Source organism: Chenopodium quinoa, unplaced genomic scaffold (assembly GCF_001683475.1).
Source record: "Chenopodium quinoa cultivar QQ74 unplaced genomic scaffold, ASM168347v1, whole genome shotgun sequence".
In the NCBI taxonomy this organism is placed as follows: Eukaryota; Viridiplantae; Streptophyta; class Magnoliopsida; order Caryophyllales; family Amaranthaceae; genus Chenopodium; species Chenopodium quinoa.
Genome location: NW_018743196.1, coordinates 1,543,077 through 1,562,199, shown reverse-complemented (window position 1 = coordinate 1,562,199; position 19,123 = coordinate 1,543,077). Strand labels below are relative to the sequence as shown.

At 35.7% G+C, this 19,123-nt stretch overlaps 2 protein-coding genes across 2 annotated transcripts; one reads left to right on the top strand and one right to left on the bottom strand.

The window, feature by feature from the left end:
- Positions 1-4,086: 4,086 nt before the first annotated feature.
- On the bottom strand, positions 4,087-6,982 carry LOC110733068 (transmembrane protein 205-like). The gene is made up of 3 exons (XM_021913088.1): positions 6,616-6,982; positions 6,147-6,366; positions 4,087-4,528 (listed from the first exon to the last, which is right to left on the bottom strand). The coding sequence occupies exons 1-3, from the start codon at positions 6,813-6,815 to the stop codon at positions 4,313-4,315; spliced, it is 636 nt and encodes a 211-aa protein (XP_021768780.1). The 5' UTR covers positions 6,816-6,982; the 3' UTR covers positions 4,087-4,312.
- Positions 6,983-7,346: 364 nt separating this feature from the next.
- On the top strand, positions 7,347-16,043 carry LOC110733066 (BRCT domain-containing protein At4g02110-like). The gene is made up of 10 exons (XM_021913087.1): positions 7,347-8,069; positions 8,161-8,250; positions 8,919-9,023; positions 9,335-9,436; positions 9,605-9,689; positions 10,662-10,731; positions 10,866-10,913; positions 11,131-14,490; positions 14,615-14,831; positions 15,089-16,043. The coding sequence occupies exons 1-10, from the start codon at positions 7,728-7,730 to the stop codon at positions 15,593-15,595; spliced, it is 4,926 nt and encodes a 1,641-aa protein (XP_021768779.1). The 5' UTR covers positions 7,347-7,727; the 3' UTR covers positions 15,596-16,043.
- The last annotated feature ends 3,080 nt before the right edge of the window (positions 16,044-19,123 follow it).

Genomic DNA, 19,123 nt, shown 5'->3' with positions numbered 1-19,123 from the left:
AAAAATTGACGAAATATTTATCATGGTCCCAACTCCCAAATACCCCCCGAGTTTCCAATTGGGTGGGTGGAACCATCCAATTTACCTTTAAACGACCAATTTACCAATTTACAACTTACACAGATTTCATTAATTCAAGCCTACCACGAACATTTATGACAACAAATAATAATCATATATGGTTCCAAATGACATTATATGACCCCGAGGTCCCTAGAATTTCAAGACTTTTCGACGCCGTGATCCGAAGACTCAAAAAGTGTGGATATTAGCCTTTAATTTTTGAATTTTTTAAACTTTTTTTCACCTGAAAATAAAAATTGCCGAAATGTTTACCAAGGTCCCTAATATTCTCCGGGAGTCCAATTGGGTGGGTGGAACCATCCAATTTGTCTTTAAACGACCAATTTACCGGTTTACAACTTGCGCCGATTTCATTTACTCAAGACTACCACAAACATTTATGGCAACATATAATGATCATATATGGTTCAAAACGGCATTATATGATCCCGATATGTTATATGTATCCCCTAAAATCTTAAATCTTTTCAACACCGGGCCCCAAAACCTCTAAAATTTCTAAAAAAAAGCGTGAATAGCCTTCAATTTTGAAATTTTTTACTTTCTTCGCCCGGAAATAAAAATTGCTGAAATGTTTACCATGGTCTCTAATAGCCTCTGGGAGTCTAATTAGGTGGGTGGAACCATTTGCCTTTAAACGACCAATTTACCGGTTTACAACATGCATCGATTAAAATAACTCAAGTCTACTACAAACATTTATGACAACATATAATGATCATATATGGTTCCAAATGACAGTATATGACCCCAAAATGTATCCCTTAAATCTCAAAAGTTTCGACAACGAGCCTCGAAATATCCCAAATTTCTCAAAAAGTGTGGATTTTAATTTTGGATTTTTTTGATTTTTTTTTTCGCCCGAAAATAAAAATTGCCGAAATGTTTGCATGGTCCCTAATACCCTCCGGGAGTCCAATTGGGTGGGTAGAACCACCCAATTTGCCTTTAAACGGCCAATTTACCGGTTTACAACTTGCACCGATTTTCTTAACTCAAGCCTGCCACGAACATTTATGACAACAAATAATGATCATATATGATTCCAAACAGCATTATATGACCCCGAGATGTATCCCATATAATTTCAAGAATTTTCGACACCGGGCCCCGAAACCTCCAAAATTTCTAAAAAAGCGTGGATATTAGCCTTCAATTTTGAAATTTTTTGATTTTTTTTATACCAGGAAATAAAAATTGCCTAAATGTTTACCATGGTCCCTTATACCCACCGGAATTCCAATTGGGTGGGTGAAACCATCCAATTTGCCTTTGAACGACCAAATTACCGGTTTTCAACTTGCACCGATTTCATTAATTCAAGCCAATCACGAACATTTATGACAATTAATAATGATCATATATGGTTCCAAACGGCAATATATGACCCTGAGATGTATCCCATATAATTTCAAGACTTTTCGACACCGGGCCCCGAAACCTCAAAAATTTCTCAAAAAGCGTGGATATTAGCCTTCAATTTTGGTTTTTTTTTTTACTTTTTTTCGCCTGGAAATAAAAATTGCCGAAATGTTTACCATGGTCCCTAATATCCTCCAGGAGCCCAATTGGGTGTGTTGAACCATTCAATTTGCTTTTAAACGGCAAATTACCGGTTTACAACTTGCACCAATTTACCGGTTTACAACGACCAATTTAATTAACTTGCACCGAACCCGACATGAACCGAAATTGACTAAAACACGTTTTAACCTGTCAAAACCCGAATTTAACCCGACTTACTACGAACCTGACCTGAATTCAACCCGACTCGTTCCTAACCCGACCCGAATTTAACCCAGCCTGTTACAAACCCGATCCGAAATCAACCTGACTTGTTATTTACCTGACTCAAATTCAACCCGACTTGTTATTTACCTGACTCAAGTTCAACCCGACTTGTTATAGAACCGACTCGAATTTTACCATACCTATTACTTACCCAACCCAAAAATTCAACCCAGTCTGTTACCTACTCGACTCGAAATTAACAGGACTTGTTATTGACCCGACCTAAATTCAACCCAAATTGTTCTTGACCCGATTTCAAATCATTAAATGCAATTTAGACCACCTTATTATTGTTGATCAAAGCATTTTGTCTTGGGAGACCAGGTCAGCCCAGGCTAGCAAAAGAAAGGAGCATCATACTCAAATTTAATAGTTAAATATAGTATATATTTCTTGTATGGTCAAATGAGATAATTATCTTCCTAAATTATAGACTATAGTTCCCTAGTATATTTCCATATATATTATAGTCAAAGGAAATAATTAGCTAGATAAAAATGATAATTATCTATTTATAGTTAGTTGAACCCAAATATGACATGACTTGGAAATGACCCGACTTGATTGCAACCTGCAAATTATTGACTTGAACATAACCCGACCTGAATTCGAGAATGACCCGACTTGGAAATGACCCAACATTATTATAACTCGCAAATTATTGACTTGAACCGAACCCGAGAATGACCCGACCTGATTATAATCCGCAAAGTATTGACTTGAACCGAACCCGACTCAAACCCGAGAATGACCTGACCTGATTCTAACCCGCAAATTATTGACTTAAACCGAACCTGATTCGTACTCGAGAATTATTCTAACTCGTTTTAACCCGTGAAAACCTGACCTATTGTTCACCCGACTCGAATGTAAACCGACCTGTTATTAACCCGACCTAAACCCTACCCAAACCCGATAAGAAGTATGACCCGACTTAAGCATGACCCAACACAAAACCGACCCGCATAGGTTATAGATTTAATATGAATTGACCTGACCCGAGTTGACCCGATCCAAACCCAACCCGTTTACCCAAATTGACAGCTCTACTTAAGGGGTCTGTTCTGATTTACTGAACTGAGCTGATCGGAGCTGAATTTTGTTTATGAGATAAGGAAATTAGGAGCTGAACTGAATAGAAATTAAGTTGAAAAAAACAAGCCCTTACTAGGTCTATAGTAATATACTAATATCCATCCTCGGGGATTTTTGACACTAGGTTTAAACTTCTAAATTGAATTTGTTATAGCTATTTATCTTTAATTTTATACTTTCCAACCCAAAAAGATTAGTGATGGTGGTTCTTCCTATGGACCCCACGACACATTAGGAGGTCATTTGGGTGATTGAGAGACTTAAAAGTTAAACCATTTATTTTGCCTTTATACTTTCAAGATAGCCATTTATTTACACAACCTCTTTAATCAGGTTAAGACCACTATGGGTCCTTATGTGATAAACTAAATGATCATAGATGTTTCCAAACAACATATATAACACCCCATGATGCATTCCCACCTTCTTGAACTTTTTCAACACCGAATTTTGAGACCTTTGAATTTTGTCCAAAAGTGTGGATTATATCTTTCAATTACGACAACATTTTCTTTTTATTTATTTATTTATTTTAAACTTTTTTAGACTTTGTAAGAAAGTTAATCGGGATTTTCTCATGAACCCTACAACAATCCGAAAAGCCATTTAAGTTGTTAGAAGTGAAATTTCATTTTAAGCTCTAAAGTAGAATCCATTCATTAATTCAAAAGTTCAAAAGATTGTTACACTTCATTTGAAATATATTACCCTCTTAAACTCCAAATTTGGTGAATTGGGATATCAAACTTTCTCATTTCTGTGCATCAAATTCTCTATACTTCTCTTCATAATTATAGACAATCTCCCCAATCATTCTAACTCAAGAAACCAATTGAGACAGTGTCAATAATATCAATCATATACTACATTCATCCCAAATGTTACAATTCCATTTTGATCACACTTTACTAAAAATTTAAAATTCCTCAAATTACTCTTGAAGATACTTCTAAGCAACAGTAAAGTGATTTTTTTTTTTTAAAAAAAAAAAAAAAGAAAGCAAGGGTAGTTATTGATTTTCGATTCAATTTTTATAGAAAAGCTCCTATCGAGTGAAGCAATTACTTATGAATAGAGGGAGTATCAAAGCAACGATTAAGCAGCAACTACTCAGCATATATAAACTACCAGGTCTACCATAAATTCTTCAGTAATTTGTGAAAGCTGCATAATCCAACATCATGATTACATAGTTATAAATACTGGGGAAAAGATTGAATAGTTTGTTATCAATGTTGAACAAATACAAGCTTAACAACAGAGAAACTCTGTGTAAACTCTAATGTTCCTCAGTTCCCACTAAGTTTGGTAAAAGATGTATCAGGAAGATGGCATGATCCGATCACAGGTTGAGTTTTACGGCTAAATACCATGAGTGCATGGCAAGGCAGCCAAATGACAGGAGGTTAGCGAGAGATGACAGGCCATGGACCATTCCAAACTTCTTGTTCATTGCTGCAAGCTGGGGGTTTTTCTTCGCAACTTCTTTGTTCTTTGTCCACCCGACTTCTTCCCCAATGTTGTTCTCTCGCTCTATCTTGTGCCTTTGCTTCATCATCTGCAACCAGCAACAAAGTAAGAGACTTCTCAGAACAAAGACAAGAAGTCACATTACACACTAGCATAAAAAAACAGAGCTTCTGCAATCTAAAAAAACAGAAAGTTAGGCAACTGAAGCTAATTCAAGGAGCAGCATTGTAAGATTTGTAACAAGAACCAGCAATTGATCAGGCTGTTAAGTAGACATCATGTATGCATATAAGAGTTAAATTGAAGAAGAAGACAACATTGAGATGCAAGGACCTTTAAACATACTATATGGAATTATTGAACAAGGCACAAGAATAGAATAATAGATATCGACGAAATGTAGAAAGAGTATATATACTACAGTTGCACCCCTCTAACTTCTCTAACTTCAAGTCAGATTATGTAATGAGAGGGAGAGGTGGAATTAATTAGCTCAAGCTACTTTCAAAACAACATAGGCCTCATCTAAAATTTTGATTTATCTCAGATGTCTTGGATCATATGCTATGACTCTAACGCAGGATATATCAAGCACAACCAACTAGCCAATCAAAGCAAACCATTGGCATTGTTAAGATTTCATGGCCTTAGTACTACAAGATCATGTAAAGCCATATCATGCCAAACACAGATATTCGAGATAATGTTGATAAGCAACGATAAAACTGAATGTCCTATACGCTACAAGGTAAAATAAGTCAACTAGAGCAATTCACCCAAAGACCATGCCAAGTACAAAACCAAGACATGGTTAAGGTCTATCAAGCACTATATCCAATAGACATGAAGTTTGTTTGACACAAGTTATCGTGTAAAGTGTAATACACTTTTCATTCATCACTTGTCAGAATTATCACACGCCATGGGCTGGACTAATGTAAGATGCTGCAAAATACTTCACTAGCTTGCTATAAAATTCAACAAGATCATCATCATACAGAAATCAATCATCCTCTGGCAACAAAAAAGGCAATAGTTCTACTTTCCTCTCCTGCAACTTCAAACCTCACTGTAATTGCTAATGCTGATCCCAAACACAAACATGTCTTTAGCCACATTTAAATCTTATGAGTAACAGCAACTCTTGATTGAGTTCGTCTTCACACTAATAGCACCAAAGATGTTAAATATACTCTCCTAAATTGTAAGAAGTGGATTAAATGCCATCTTTACATCACATTAAATTATGAGACATTCTACTACCAAACATCGACAATTCTTCAATTAACACGGTAAGTGATAATGCTAGTATAGATGACAAATATGAGAACTATGAGGTTTATCTCCACAGTAAAAATATGTTGCACATCTCAGTAAGAACAGACTTGCCACGACCATTGAAATGAAGGCAGCCTCGCCGTGGTCAGAGAAACAAAACAAGAGCAAAACACTTCCACCAACTATTAGACTACTACCAAGTACTACATGAACAATCACAATACTAACAACACCAAAGGCCCTATTCCAAATTTGGTGGGACGGCTGCAAAAACCAAGATTTCATCTCCGATACCGAACAACATAAATTCACAAATTTAACACAACCCCATTTGATTCCAACCAACATGGTTTAGCTCTAGCTAACTAATTGGAATTCTGATCAGTAAAAAGCATGATTGTGAAAAAAAAGGTTGATAAAGAGATAACCTTGATGGTCATTGGAGTAAACACCAACAAATTGGAAAGATTAAAGAGAAACGCAAAACCTAGAAACCCTAGCTGATACTTCTCAGTAGAAGACGATGATTTCCAAGGATGCAAATACCCAAACGACGCCGTTGAAACCGCGCAACAAACACCCACCAATGTAAAATACGCTGGAAACATCTTACTCTGCAAATTCCCAAATTGATGCCTTGGCAAATTCCTAAAAAAACACCCAAAAAAACACAAAATTATGTAAAAACAATCAAAACCCACAAAAATTAAGAAGAAGGGCAGATAAGAGTGATTTGGTTTTGAACAAAAAACACAAAATTATGGAAAAACAACTAAAACCCAGAAAAATTAAGAAGGAAAAATAGTAATTTGGTGATTGAAAAAAAAAAATGCAAAATTTTGGAAGAAAAATCAAAACCCAGAAAAATTAAGAGGGGCAGAGAGAGTAATGTGGTACTTGAACATGATGATGCCGCCGATGAAGGTGGCCCACAAGGCGGCGCCCCATGCGGTGGAGAAGCAGAGAAGGTGAGACAATTTAAGAATGGAGGAAAGAGAAGAAGAATCTGTGTTGTCTGATTTGAAGGTTTCAGGGGAGAAGATGATTCCGATTGCTAAAAATGATAGTGCTACTACAAATCTGGATAACCACCCCATTTTTGTTTGATTTTGGGTTGTTGAAATGGAGAGTTTGTAAAAGTAGATGAAATTGATCTTTGGAAATTGTTATTCTTTCCTTGACTTTTGAATCTTTGATATTGGTTGTTCTTAGAGGTGATTACCTGTGATTGACTAACCATTTTTGGCGCATTTATTTATCAACGTTGTTTGTGGTTCGGGGTGGCTTCTTCACCTCACCTAACCACCTAAATATGGCTGTGTATCGTGGCTCATGCCAAGCTCATGAATTACGGTTGGATATCCTTTTGTATCGTATAGTGTTTTTTTTAAAGGTAAACGTGTCCCAAACAAGAATCAAGATCTAACCACACTAAATAATGTGCACGCTCCTGTTTGTGATGGATTGTGAAATGAGTTCAATACTCTTCATTGAGGCGAATATGGATAACAAATCTTTTATGATGCACTTCATTGTAGTGAATATGGATAAAAAATCTTCTCAAACATCGATCTATGAGTGTGGAGTGCTTGCAAAAGTCATTGCAACGAGCTTGACAACTAGGATATAAATAAAATTGTCTTGGGAGCTAGTATGAATCAAAGATCACGATAAACTGATGGCACTTACGGATTGCTCTAAGAGAACAAGATTAACTTATACCGATGAGAAATGAATTTCCAGAATTTGGTATATTCATCTTATCTCATACTAAGGGTTGTATTGCATGAAAATCGAAAAGTTTAAACACAGCCCAATATACACATTCTATTAATTAATCAAACTATTTTATCTAAAAACCGTGAAGAGTTTAAACACAACCCAATAAAAACAACAATAAAGGAAAAAAGCAACTCCACGCGCGTTGACTGTCCTGGTCATTATAAAAGTCCTGGAAACACATCCTATTAATATCAAGTGAGGGGATTATAAAAAGGCTTGTAAAACTTATGGAGGCCCAAATTGGTAAACCCAAACATCAACCCAATAAAACAACACTAGAGTTCCAGAACAATCCACGTGTTAACCCCTTAAAATTTCCTTTTTTTTTTAATTCTCCCGCCACTAACCCAAAAATTTCAAAAAAAACAAAAAAAAAACCCAAAGCTTCTCCAACACTACAACTATTTTCTTCTTCTCTCCATTTTCTCTCTCCTCTTCTTCACTCTCTCTCCAAAATTCCGCCATTTTCAAACACTCAGAAAAACTCTGTAAAAATGATGTACGGTTCATCTATCTTCTTCGGAATCCGCTTCTTCCTTGCTGGATTCACTCCTCAACAAATCCTCGAGGTTCATCAATTTTCTCTTTCTTACTATTTCAATTTTGCTTTAATTTTGTGTTTTTTGGAGATTAATTTGATTTTTGTTTTTCTGGAAACAGTATAAATCCAGGATTTTGAGTGAAGGAGGAGTAATTTATGATGATTATAGTCCTGATTGTACTCACGTCGTCGTCCACAACCTCGCCTTTGTATACTCTCTCTCCTTGATTTTTAATTTCATTTTTTTGCATTTTTTATTTGTGTATGTTTGTAATTGAGCATGGAATTTAGATTAATTATGATAAAATTAAGGAGAAATGAAGATGAAGCAAAGTGTAAATTTGCTTGATTGAAAAACTCTATTTTGATATCTGAGCAATTCAATTAAAGTATTCTCTCCGTTTCTAAATGTTGTTTGTGCTTAAGACATTTTTGTGAGATAATTCGGTTTTTTAACGACTGATTTTTACAATTGGACATGTACCGGTGTTTATCACCACTGTCTAAGCTTAGACAAGTAATTTTGTTGGGTTTAGTGACTTGGAAGTGTATGGTATGAGCTTATTGTTGGTACTAGGTAAAATGTAACAATTTCAGCTCTTCTGCTAGATGATTTCAAGTTTGTAGGTGTTACTGCATTCATTTCTTTAAAATGGAAAGGTTAAACTAGCTTATTAGAGGACACTTGGAGTGGTTCCAATTTTGTTCGCATTTGTTGGTATTTTGCATGGTGATTGTTAATGTTACTTGTAATTGCTAATTGTGTGTGTGTGTGTGTGTGTGTGAACTGTGGACTGTAATTGTTTCACTTGCTCATTCTATGTAAGATGATCTGTGTGTGTGATGTGTAACTGTTTCCCTTGCCTATTTTATGTAGGATGATCCTATCTGTGTTACTGCTAGAAGGGACAAGAAGACGCTTGTAACAATTATATGGCTTAAGGATAGTTTACGATATGGAGAACCGATTGGCATTGGTAATGTAAGTTTATTGACTCTTTCATATTCGCTCTCTCTTTCTGCTCCAAGTGACCCATTAGTTGCTCTCTACAGTATGAACAGGTTTGGCTCAGTGCTGTGACCATGTGAATGACTACTTAGTACTTATCACTTAGCTTGCTATAATGCTATGGTTTGATTATCTCCCGTGTCTTAATGGTTTTCTTTGTTTTTTGCTCTAGTTTTATGCATTTGATCTGTCTTTGACCTAGCTCTAACTTGCTCTTTAATTTACTCAATGTGCCTTTTTTGTCTTTTAAAGCCTCATTAAGTCGGCTTCATGTTTACTCACAGATCATGTATAGGCCACTGAAGGATCTGAATGGAATTCCTGGTGCTAACAAGCTTATCATCTGTTTGACTGGATACCAAGGGATGGATAGGGAAGACATGAAGGTATTTGTACATATCATTATGTGTCCCTTGCTCCGTTGCTTGAGCTGTTCATTTTATGGTTACTTGTTTGTTTATGTCATGGATGATCATAGATAACGGGGTAATTCATCCATTGTGAGTTGTGACTGTGTGGCTGTATGTAATATATTTCTTTGAAATTCTTCTTAGATGATGGTGCAATTAATGGGAGCACAAATTTCTAAACCATTGGTGGTCAGCACAGTTACTCATCTTATATGCTACAAGTTTGAAGGTTCGTAATTGCATTTCAGTATCTTTTCCCTCCCTCTCGTGTTCTAGTCCATGGATCAATTCTAATTTATAAAGCTTGTACCTTCTATTATGCATGTTGTTATTTTGTAACTGAAGTTGTTTGCGTCATGATGCTGATTCCTTCTTTTGAATTTAACTAGCAAGATGCTTGTTCATCAAATGTGATCTTCTGCTAAATGTATTAGCAGAATAAATTCTTCTGAAGGAATATAGATCCCAATCATCCTAACTAGGAAATGTAAATACACCAAAAAGGAGAAGCAAACAATAGAATTAAAATGTATTCGTGTTCATCATTTCTTGTCTTTTTTATGAGCTACTTTATACTCTTGTGTGTAAAAACCTGTGCATCTTGAGAAGTTTTGTGTTCAATGCTTATGTGTGGAATGTACTTTTAGTTTGCAATCCTCCCTGATTCGACCTGATATGAAACTTGACCACAGAAACCTGAATTCAACTTGAACCAAAGCCAAACAACATGATGTATCATATATTGTACTAATATTATATTGCACTGTTTTTGATTTACTTAGCACAACCTAAATTGACTTGAAACCAAATCTTTGACCCAAATTGCCACTAGAATTTTGGTGTTCCCTTTAATTTTTTTAATATATTACGGAGTATTTTGCTGGTAGGATAGCACATAATGGTACTTCTGATTTTGAGGGTGCACCTCCATGATTGTTCAATTATGAGCATTTGACAACTGATATTGTTCCACATTCAAAAAGACATTACATTATTTCGCTATTATGTATAATTGTAAGCATCAGCTGCTTTGTTTCTGCTCATACCTGAATATAGAAGGGAGTCAGTGTACAGTTTGAAAATATCATCTTCTTTTCAGCTCTTGATTAGAAAGTTATTTTATCCTTTTGCTAATATACTCATTTCCGGAGTCTGCTTTGCTGAACAAGCTCAATATGACAATTATCTTCTCTCTTCACAGGGGAGAAGTATGAGCTGGCTAAGAAAATGAACGTTACAAAAGTTGTCAACCATCGGTGGTTGGTAGATTGGTATGTCTAATTCTTGTACTTCAGAGTTGGTTTAGAATTGTCCATAGATGCTGTACCTTAGTTTGCAAAATCATATTGTTGTGGTAATAATTGTCAAATCTGTCTTATTTTGTAATATTTTCTTTGCTATGCAGCCTGGAGGCTTGGAAAATTCTTCCAGAGGAGCCTTATAGCAGTAGAAGGTAATCTATGCCTCAATTTTTGCTAAATGATGGTTTATATTGGATAACTTTAAGCTTTGAAGTGATGGTATTTACCTGTATGTTTTAGAAGTCAGTGCTCTGTTCTTTTATAAACTTTAATTGATTTTATTTGCTTGTTCGTTTCTCCTTTGGTTGCTTGTCTTATCATCCTCTTTAAATCATTAGATTAGTAACATTAGTTATCTCTCTCCTGCAGTGGCTATGAATTAGACATGGAAGCTGAGGCTAAAGATTCTGAAGACGAGGTTGAAGATATATCTGGAAGAAACAATGATGGGATTACTATAATGCAAAATGAAATGGGGAAAGCTCATAGTCATTTCGTGCTTGCAAGGAATTTGCCAGATCCTTCTACACAACAAGGATTCTCTCATAACGATGGAAAATTGCTGCAATCTGATAACTCTGATTTTCTCAAGTCTGCAAGTGTTAATAAGTTGGGTAAGCAGCCTGTACTGGACCGTAGAGCTCAGTCTTTGATGGAAGCTAAAGTTGATAATGTTGATGAACCAAGAGCTGCGTTTCCTCTGTCTAATCAGACTGGAAATGGCCGTCCCTCTACTTCTGAAAATCCGAAGAATGCTGGTGATTTTGATGCTGAGAATTGTAATAGTCTAAAATACTCAAGGAAGACTCCACAGAAAACTGCTCTTCCGTCGCATGTTGAAGAGGGCTTGGGGAACACAATTGGATCATTAAAAGCTCCATTGAGCTCAAGAAAAACTCCAAGGTCTGGGGCTTCTTTGCAAACTGCAGGAAAGTCTGGCAAGTCGGGTGGGAGATCGAAAGATAAATCAACTAAAAAGATAATTGAAGACATGCCTACGTTTAATCTGGACATAGACAAGGCAGAAGATGCTTCAGGTTTCCTTGGTGAACCAAGTTCCAAAAGACATGATGAATCTGATGCTAGCAAGCTTAATTCTTTGAAATCAAGAAAATCACCAGCAAAGTCTAGTCTATCCTTGCAATCACCGGGAAAGTTGAGCAATCAAGATGGAAAATTGGAAATTCCTCTTGCTGAAAAGGTGATTGCTGATGTGTGCACCTTCAATATAGGGCCAGACCAAGGAAAAGCTACTTCTGAATGTAGAGCAACAAGTGCAGAGAAGGCTAATTTATTTGATGAGAACGGTCCGGGTGCTTTACTTCCACAAAAGAGGACTTCAGATGGTGCTTCTCACTCTACTCCCAAATCTCAGAAGTTAACATCTTCAGCCAGTAAACGAGTTGATGCATCAGAACCTCATGAGAAAAGGAGTAGTGGGGCCCTTAATTCTGGCTGCCAAATAGGAGATGAATTTGCCACACCATCTGTAGGTAGGTCATCCCCTAATGTTTCATCTTCCAAGCTCAAAGCAAAGACCGTTGCTTCCTCTAGATCTTTGGCTTTCGAGATGCTGCAAGGCGGTGAACCTATGAACACAGATTCTCCAACTACCCCTTTTACCAATAGTGTTTCTACTTCACCAGTTGTTGGTAACAACAATGGGCAACCCCAGACTCTGCAGAAAGTCACTGATACGTCTCTTGGCACCAATGACTTGGAGGCTGAGAAGTCTGGTAATCTTAAGCTGAACTCTACTGATCAAAATGATATTCCAAAACCATCAAAGAAGAAAATGGTGGCTAGGAAGACTTTGGGTTCCAAATCTAAAGTATGTAGAAGAAGTGCTGATGTTCAGAGAAGTTGTGCCAGCAAAGACTCTTTTCGAGACGATGCAGCCATACACTCAGCTGGTCAGGAAAATAAAGAGCCGCCTACAGCTTCACCTGCTGCTGATAAAGTTTTTGTGCCCCCTGCAGTAGAAGAGTCAAATGGTTTGGGTTCAAAGCCTCACCTGGGTACTGAAAGCAATAATTTTGCTACACTTTTAGATGATGAAACCGAAGCTCCACCAGAATTGAATGTGGATAATGAACCTTTGGCAGCTGAACAGTCGCTTTTAGTGAAATCAAAATCCGGAGAGGCATCTGGCATGCTGCTTCATCAAACAGATGGGCAGGGAATGCCTGTGGCTGAAACTGTTGATATGAAGAAAAACTTGATTTCGCAGAAGGGATTGGCCGTTAAAGCTAGGAAAAAGTCTCTGCTTGCTGCGAAGGAAGCTGCTAAAGATGCAGATGAGGCTGAAGCCGGAAAAGTGAAGGAACAAGTTGGTGGTGTTGCTGCAAAAAAAAGACGTGGTACTCTGTTGTTGAATAAGTCAAAGAGGCCTGTTGAAGCGGGGAAAGAAATTGAACCCATTTCTTATGATCGTGTTGAAGTAGGAAGAGAACATGAACTTGATTGTAATGATCAATATGAAAATAAGGGTGGTAAACAGTCAGGGAAGTTAGCTGTGAAGAGTAGGCGTGGAACTTTACTATCAAACAGGTCAAAGGGCCCTGTTGAAGTGAATAATGAAAATGACCTTGTTGATTGTTACGATGGTCAAAATGGCAGTAAAAATTGCCCTGCAGATCTGGCTGCTCCTTCCAACATGACACTGGACAATATGGAAATCAAAAGGAAAAATGACACTGGTGTTTTTACTGACCAAGGCACAAGAAAGGTTTCAAAGCGCTCTGGGAAGTTAAAAATGTCAAATGCCCCTGCCGAAGCAGAAATGGAAAATGAGCCGGTCCTTGATGGTGGACAATACTCTGGGAAGCAGGTTGGTGCACCTGGTATCTTAGATAGTTCTGTGGAGGTTGACAAAGAAAACGAACCTATCCTCGCTACTAATTTAGATACTAGTAAGGGTGTAAAACGTGCTGGTAAATTAGCAGGGAAGAAGAAGGGTGGTACTCTATTGTTAAACAAGTATGAGGGGCAAGTCAATGAGGAGAATAAGAATAAGCCAGATCTTGATGATGAAGAAGTTACAAATAAAGGTGGAATATTCACTGAAAAGCTGACCAGTAAGTCCAATTCTACAATCAATGAGAGTGATGCAGTTAAGGGTGGGAAACGTGCTGGTAAATTAGTTGGGAAAAAGAGGCGTGGCACCTTAGTTATAAACAAATCTGAGGTGCAAGTCAATGAGGGGAATGAAAATAAATTAGTTCTTGATGATGAAGTTGATACAAGTAATGGAACTGAGAAGCTCACCAGTAAGCCCAATTTGACAGTCAATGAGAGTGATGCAGCTAGCAAGGATGGAAAACGTGCTGGTAAATTACCTGGGAAAAAGAGGCGTGGCACACTAGTATTAAACAAATCACAGGTGCAAGCCAATGAGGAGAGCAGAAATAAGTCAGTTCTTGATGGTGATGAAGATGCAAGTAATGGAAAGGAGGAGCTGACCAGTAAGTCCAATATGCTAGTCAATGAGAGTGATACAGCTTTTTCAAATCCTTTGAACATTGAGTTGAAAAAGGTTCAAAAACAAGCAGCATGTTTCATACTTTGTGGACATAGACTACAGAGAAAAGAGTTCCAACAACTCATCAAGCGTCTCAGAGGAAAAGTATGCCGAGATTCTCATCAATGGTCATATCAGGCTTCACATTTTGTTGTTCCAGAACCAATCCGTAGAACAGAAAAGTTCTTTGCTGCTGCAGCATCTGGGAGGTGAATTTCAAATATTCTGTTTTTTCCCCTATTTTTTGTACTACGTAATTTATCTTCAAGATTGTTAATAGCTATAAGCCTTTTTTAGCTTGCTAATTTCTGTCGTGATTTGTCTCAAATACAGTTGGATTTTGAAGACTGATTACTTGATTGCGAGCAGTCAAGCCGGAAAGTTCTTGCCTGAGGAACCTTATGAGTGGCACAAGACTGCCCTCAGTGAAGATGGTGCTATTAGTTTCGAGGCTCCAAGAAAGTGGCGCCTTCTAAGGGAGAAGACAGGTCATGGTGCTTTTTATGGCATGCGAATTGTAATATACGGAGAATGCATTGCTCCACCTCTGGTATCTTTCTTCATCCTTTCTTCTTCATTGTCTTTCTAGAATTCTTGATATAGTTCTCCCCTTCTCCCAAAGCTAAGCTATACCATTTTGGCATGTCACACGTTCCTCTAAACTTTGGACCCACAGATAGTTGTACTCTTAGGCAATGTTAACTAAGTTACTATTTTGGGAGTTTGGGACAGTGAGGAGAATTACTAAAGACTTTTTGTTCAGTTTCTTGATATTGCATTCTCATTATGCTGTTAATGTATCAACAGGATACCTTAAAGCGAGTAATAAAGGCTGGAGATGGGACTATCCTTGCTACTTCTCCACCTTACACCCGTATTCTTGAATCAGGAGTGGATTTTGCCATTGTTAGTCCTGGGATGCCACGCGTTGATTTATGGGTACAAGAGTTTCTCAAACACCAAATTCCTTGTGTTTTGGCTGATTACTTGGTGGAGTATGTTTGCAAGCCTGGATACACTCTAGATAGGCATGTTCAATATAACACCCACGAGTGGGCTGCTAAGTCATTTTCAAAGCTCTTGAGCCTGTCAGAAGAGGTTGTAGCCGATAATATTACACCACCAGATGATCAGGTTAGTGATGACCTCGGATGTCAAGTTTGTGGCTCAACTGATAGAGGGGAAGTCATGTTAGTTTGTGGTGATGAGAGCGGTTCCACTGGCTGTGGAATCGGAACTCACATTGATTGTTGTGATCCTCCTCTCGAGAGTATCCCTGAAGAAGACTGGTTTTGTCCCAAATGTACTGAATAACTTCGTAAATGTTATTTGAAGCTGCCATACGCAAATTATTCTGCGTGTCACAGCTAAAATCTCGGCCATTTCACCTTCATGTACATCTCTTTAGTATTGTAAATTTTTGTAGGAAGATGTTGTAGGAACCAAGAGTCATGTAATCAATGGCTCAAAGCACAATCTAAGTTAAAAGTTATGTGTAGTACAAATGTACAATTATCATTGTGCTTTTGTATTTTATCTAGACTAAATTTTTCATAAGAAGCTTGTGTTAATAATTATGTTTTACTTTATATTTTTTGCATGATGAATCTTGAGATAAGAGAAAGCGTTATATTTTGGTGTATATGTTTTTTTGGCTGCTTTATTAAAGAGTTTGATGTATAAATAATTTTACTAAGTAAAAATCTCTGATTTATGTTTTTTTGATTCCTTGAATTATAAACAGTTAAATGGGCCCATCTTTTAGCATATTAAAAGGCTGTGCATTTTGGTTATGTCTGGGCCAATCATTTAGATTACAAGCTTTTTACAGATCTGGGTTGCCAACCCAATCACGGCCTTTTTATGCCTTCAAGGTCCAAAAGTAACTTCGGCTTTTACGATGTTTGTATAAAGTTGTATTGGTTTCATCTTAAGAAGATATTTCTTGGAAAATTTAATTTTTCTAACATAATTTTTTTTTGATAGCTTTTGTAACAACTATGTAAGTGTATCTATAATTGGAGCTTTAAATGTATTTTCTTTGATTAGATTTTAATTTTGTTGATTATTGCTGATTTGCTCTTTTGGATTTTGTTGATTATTGCTGATTTGCTCTTTTGGTAGAAATCTAACTACACAAAAAACGAGTGAGGTTGTAATGTCTTTATAGAGCAAGCATTTGAAATATGTATGGTTTCAAATAGGTATCACATTTTGGTGTTTGAAGTAATCGAACTTAAATTACTCCGTAGTATATAGCAGAGTTATTATTTTCCATTAGTTAAAGTCTTAAAGATGAAGATTCTTTAGCATTGTTTAGTGTTTACTTACTTTCCTTTGTCCCAACTTCTCTTCATCAAATACATCGATCTTACTAGAATTTGAACTTGAAACTAGGAAATTTATTAAACTTACTTAATGGCTTATCGTTACACTTGAACTTCATGTCAATCTTCTCATGTCAAGACACATACTCAATCAATCAACTTCTATAAAATTCGACTTTCATATATAATACCTTGTATTTGAAACTAGAGTCAAGTGAAGTTCGTTCTATTGATTTTGAAATTTGGACTAGGAAAGAATGGACCTAAGGTCCCAAAACATAAACACCCATACTTTCACTATCTCATAAACCACTCCAAATAATATAAGAATCTAAGCACCTCAAATCAACAAAACAAAACAAAAGAGTAAGAATCATAAATCATAAAAAAAACAAGCCAACCCAAACTAAACCATAAAACGTCAAGAAAATGAATGTCAGTAAGTCTGAAAACTCCAACCTTTTTTCAACCAATCATACTTCTCATTAACCATCCCTATGTCCAGATTTTAGTTTTTCTGACTTTGAAAATGGGTGAAGAAAATTTCCAAAATTAATAAATTTCTTTTACAAAAATATATATATATTTTTTATAAATTTATTTTAATTAAAAAAAATAAAAAATGAAGAAGAGCACATGAATGATTCCATCACATGGTATTGACTGACATCATCATATTTCATATCTGGCCACCATCTTTCCTCTTTCCGATGTTCCCAACATTCAAACATCACGTGCTTACCGCCCTCCTCCCATTCTTTTTTCTTTTTCTTTTTTTTTTCACCATTTTTTTTTTTCTTCTGATATTTTTTTTTTCAGAAGTATAGTAGTACTACTACTTAGAGACAAAAATTCAGTTTCCAATTTTATCTTTATAATTCATACTACTATATATATCCAATAATATAAATGTAGTGATGTAGTAGCTTACAAAATCTTGATGTGTGTGACATAGGTTAGTGCAAAGAATCTATGATGATATTGTATTTTCACCCCTTCATCAATGAAATGAGGTACACAAATTGTACCTCTTGTTATGAAATTTAATATAAATGGTGATGATGATCTTGAAATGAGTTTGAGTTTAAATGATTAATTTAACAATGCTTTGTTAATGTAGCTAGCTAGTATACCAGTGTTATTGTATGATCATACGTGGATTATTATGATGCAACTAAATTTGAAGTTTGTCTAATTTTATTATATAGTGATTAAATTCTTTGATATCGCACATACAATAAGTTATATATATGGCATTATGGTGAGAACGTTATGTACAAGTACATGATTTTCTTGTTCCTTATTAACTCCTAGGATAGCTATACAACGTATATACTTGTTGTTGTTGTCTTATATCAACCCTTAGAGTAACTTTAAAAGGCCCGTCTTATTGTCTATTGGTATTATAATCTGTCATGCACTAGAATTATTTTTCCAAAGTAAGAGAATAAAACCCTACGTAGTTAAAATTTCGCATAGGTATCATCTGTCGTGAATTAGTAAGCAAGACCCTTAAAAGTAGAAAAATGTATTGGATAAGGGAATCCCTATCTCCTAAAGAGCTACCTTGTGGAATTGAAATACTTTATTATGTCGAACTTTTATTTGTCTTATAATAATGGAGACTTTGTATTTCATTTATACTACGTGTGCCAACTAACAGGTTACAAAAATTACAAGACAATGAGCAACGAATGTTGTTGATTGCTATCAAAACTTGGTAGTTTGGGATACAATGACTTCGAAAATCAATGATTTAATTAATGAAATACAATGCAAATTGGTACAATATAACCATGCAAATTGACATAAACAAAGAAATTAATATATTTTTCTTATAATAGTAGCTCTTAATTGTTGTCCACTAATTGTTCTTGCTTATCTTAAGGAATATTGAAGAATAATTAGACCGTTTATACTAGTTGAAGTAATCAAATATCTCATTGATAAAACCATAAAGATCATCTCATATCATTTTTTAAGATAAAATATTACTTTGAGTTTATTAAAATAAGTTAGACTAATTATATTCTTGAAATATTCCAACTTCCAACTCAATATACTGTACCATATCCTCATATTTAACTCCCTATTTGACTATTAATATTTATAAAATATTAGGGCATTACATTTATTCTCATTGCAAAGTTGAAACTCTAAACTTGACTATAAGTGTACATTTTATTTATTTTGTGTGGCTTAAAGTTTGAGAGAATGCTACAAAGCCCTCTGACTAATAATTTTTTAATATTATATATGTAAATAAAAATATTTTAGATGAGATTTAATGTATAAAATAATTATTTTAAAAATAATTACTTTTCTTGTTAAACCTCTGCAAGGGGCAAACCTTCCTTTACTTTCACCACAAGATAAAACAAGGAAATAATGACTTTAAAAACAAATTTAAATACTAGGGGGGGGGGGAATTCCTTTTTTTTTTCTTTTTTCTTTTTTATGATATGTGACAAAATATTGTTCAATGACCTATGAGAACACAATACTAGAAGACAGA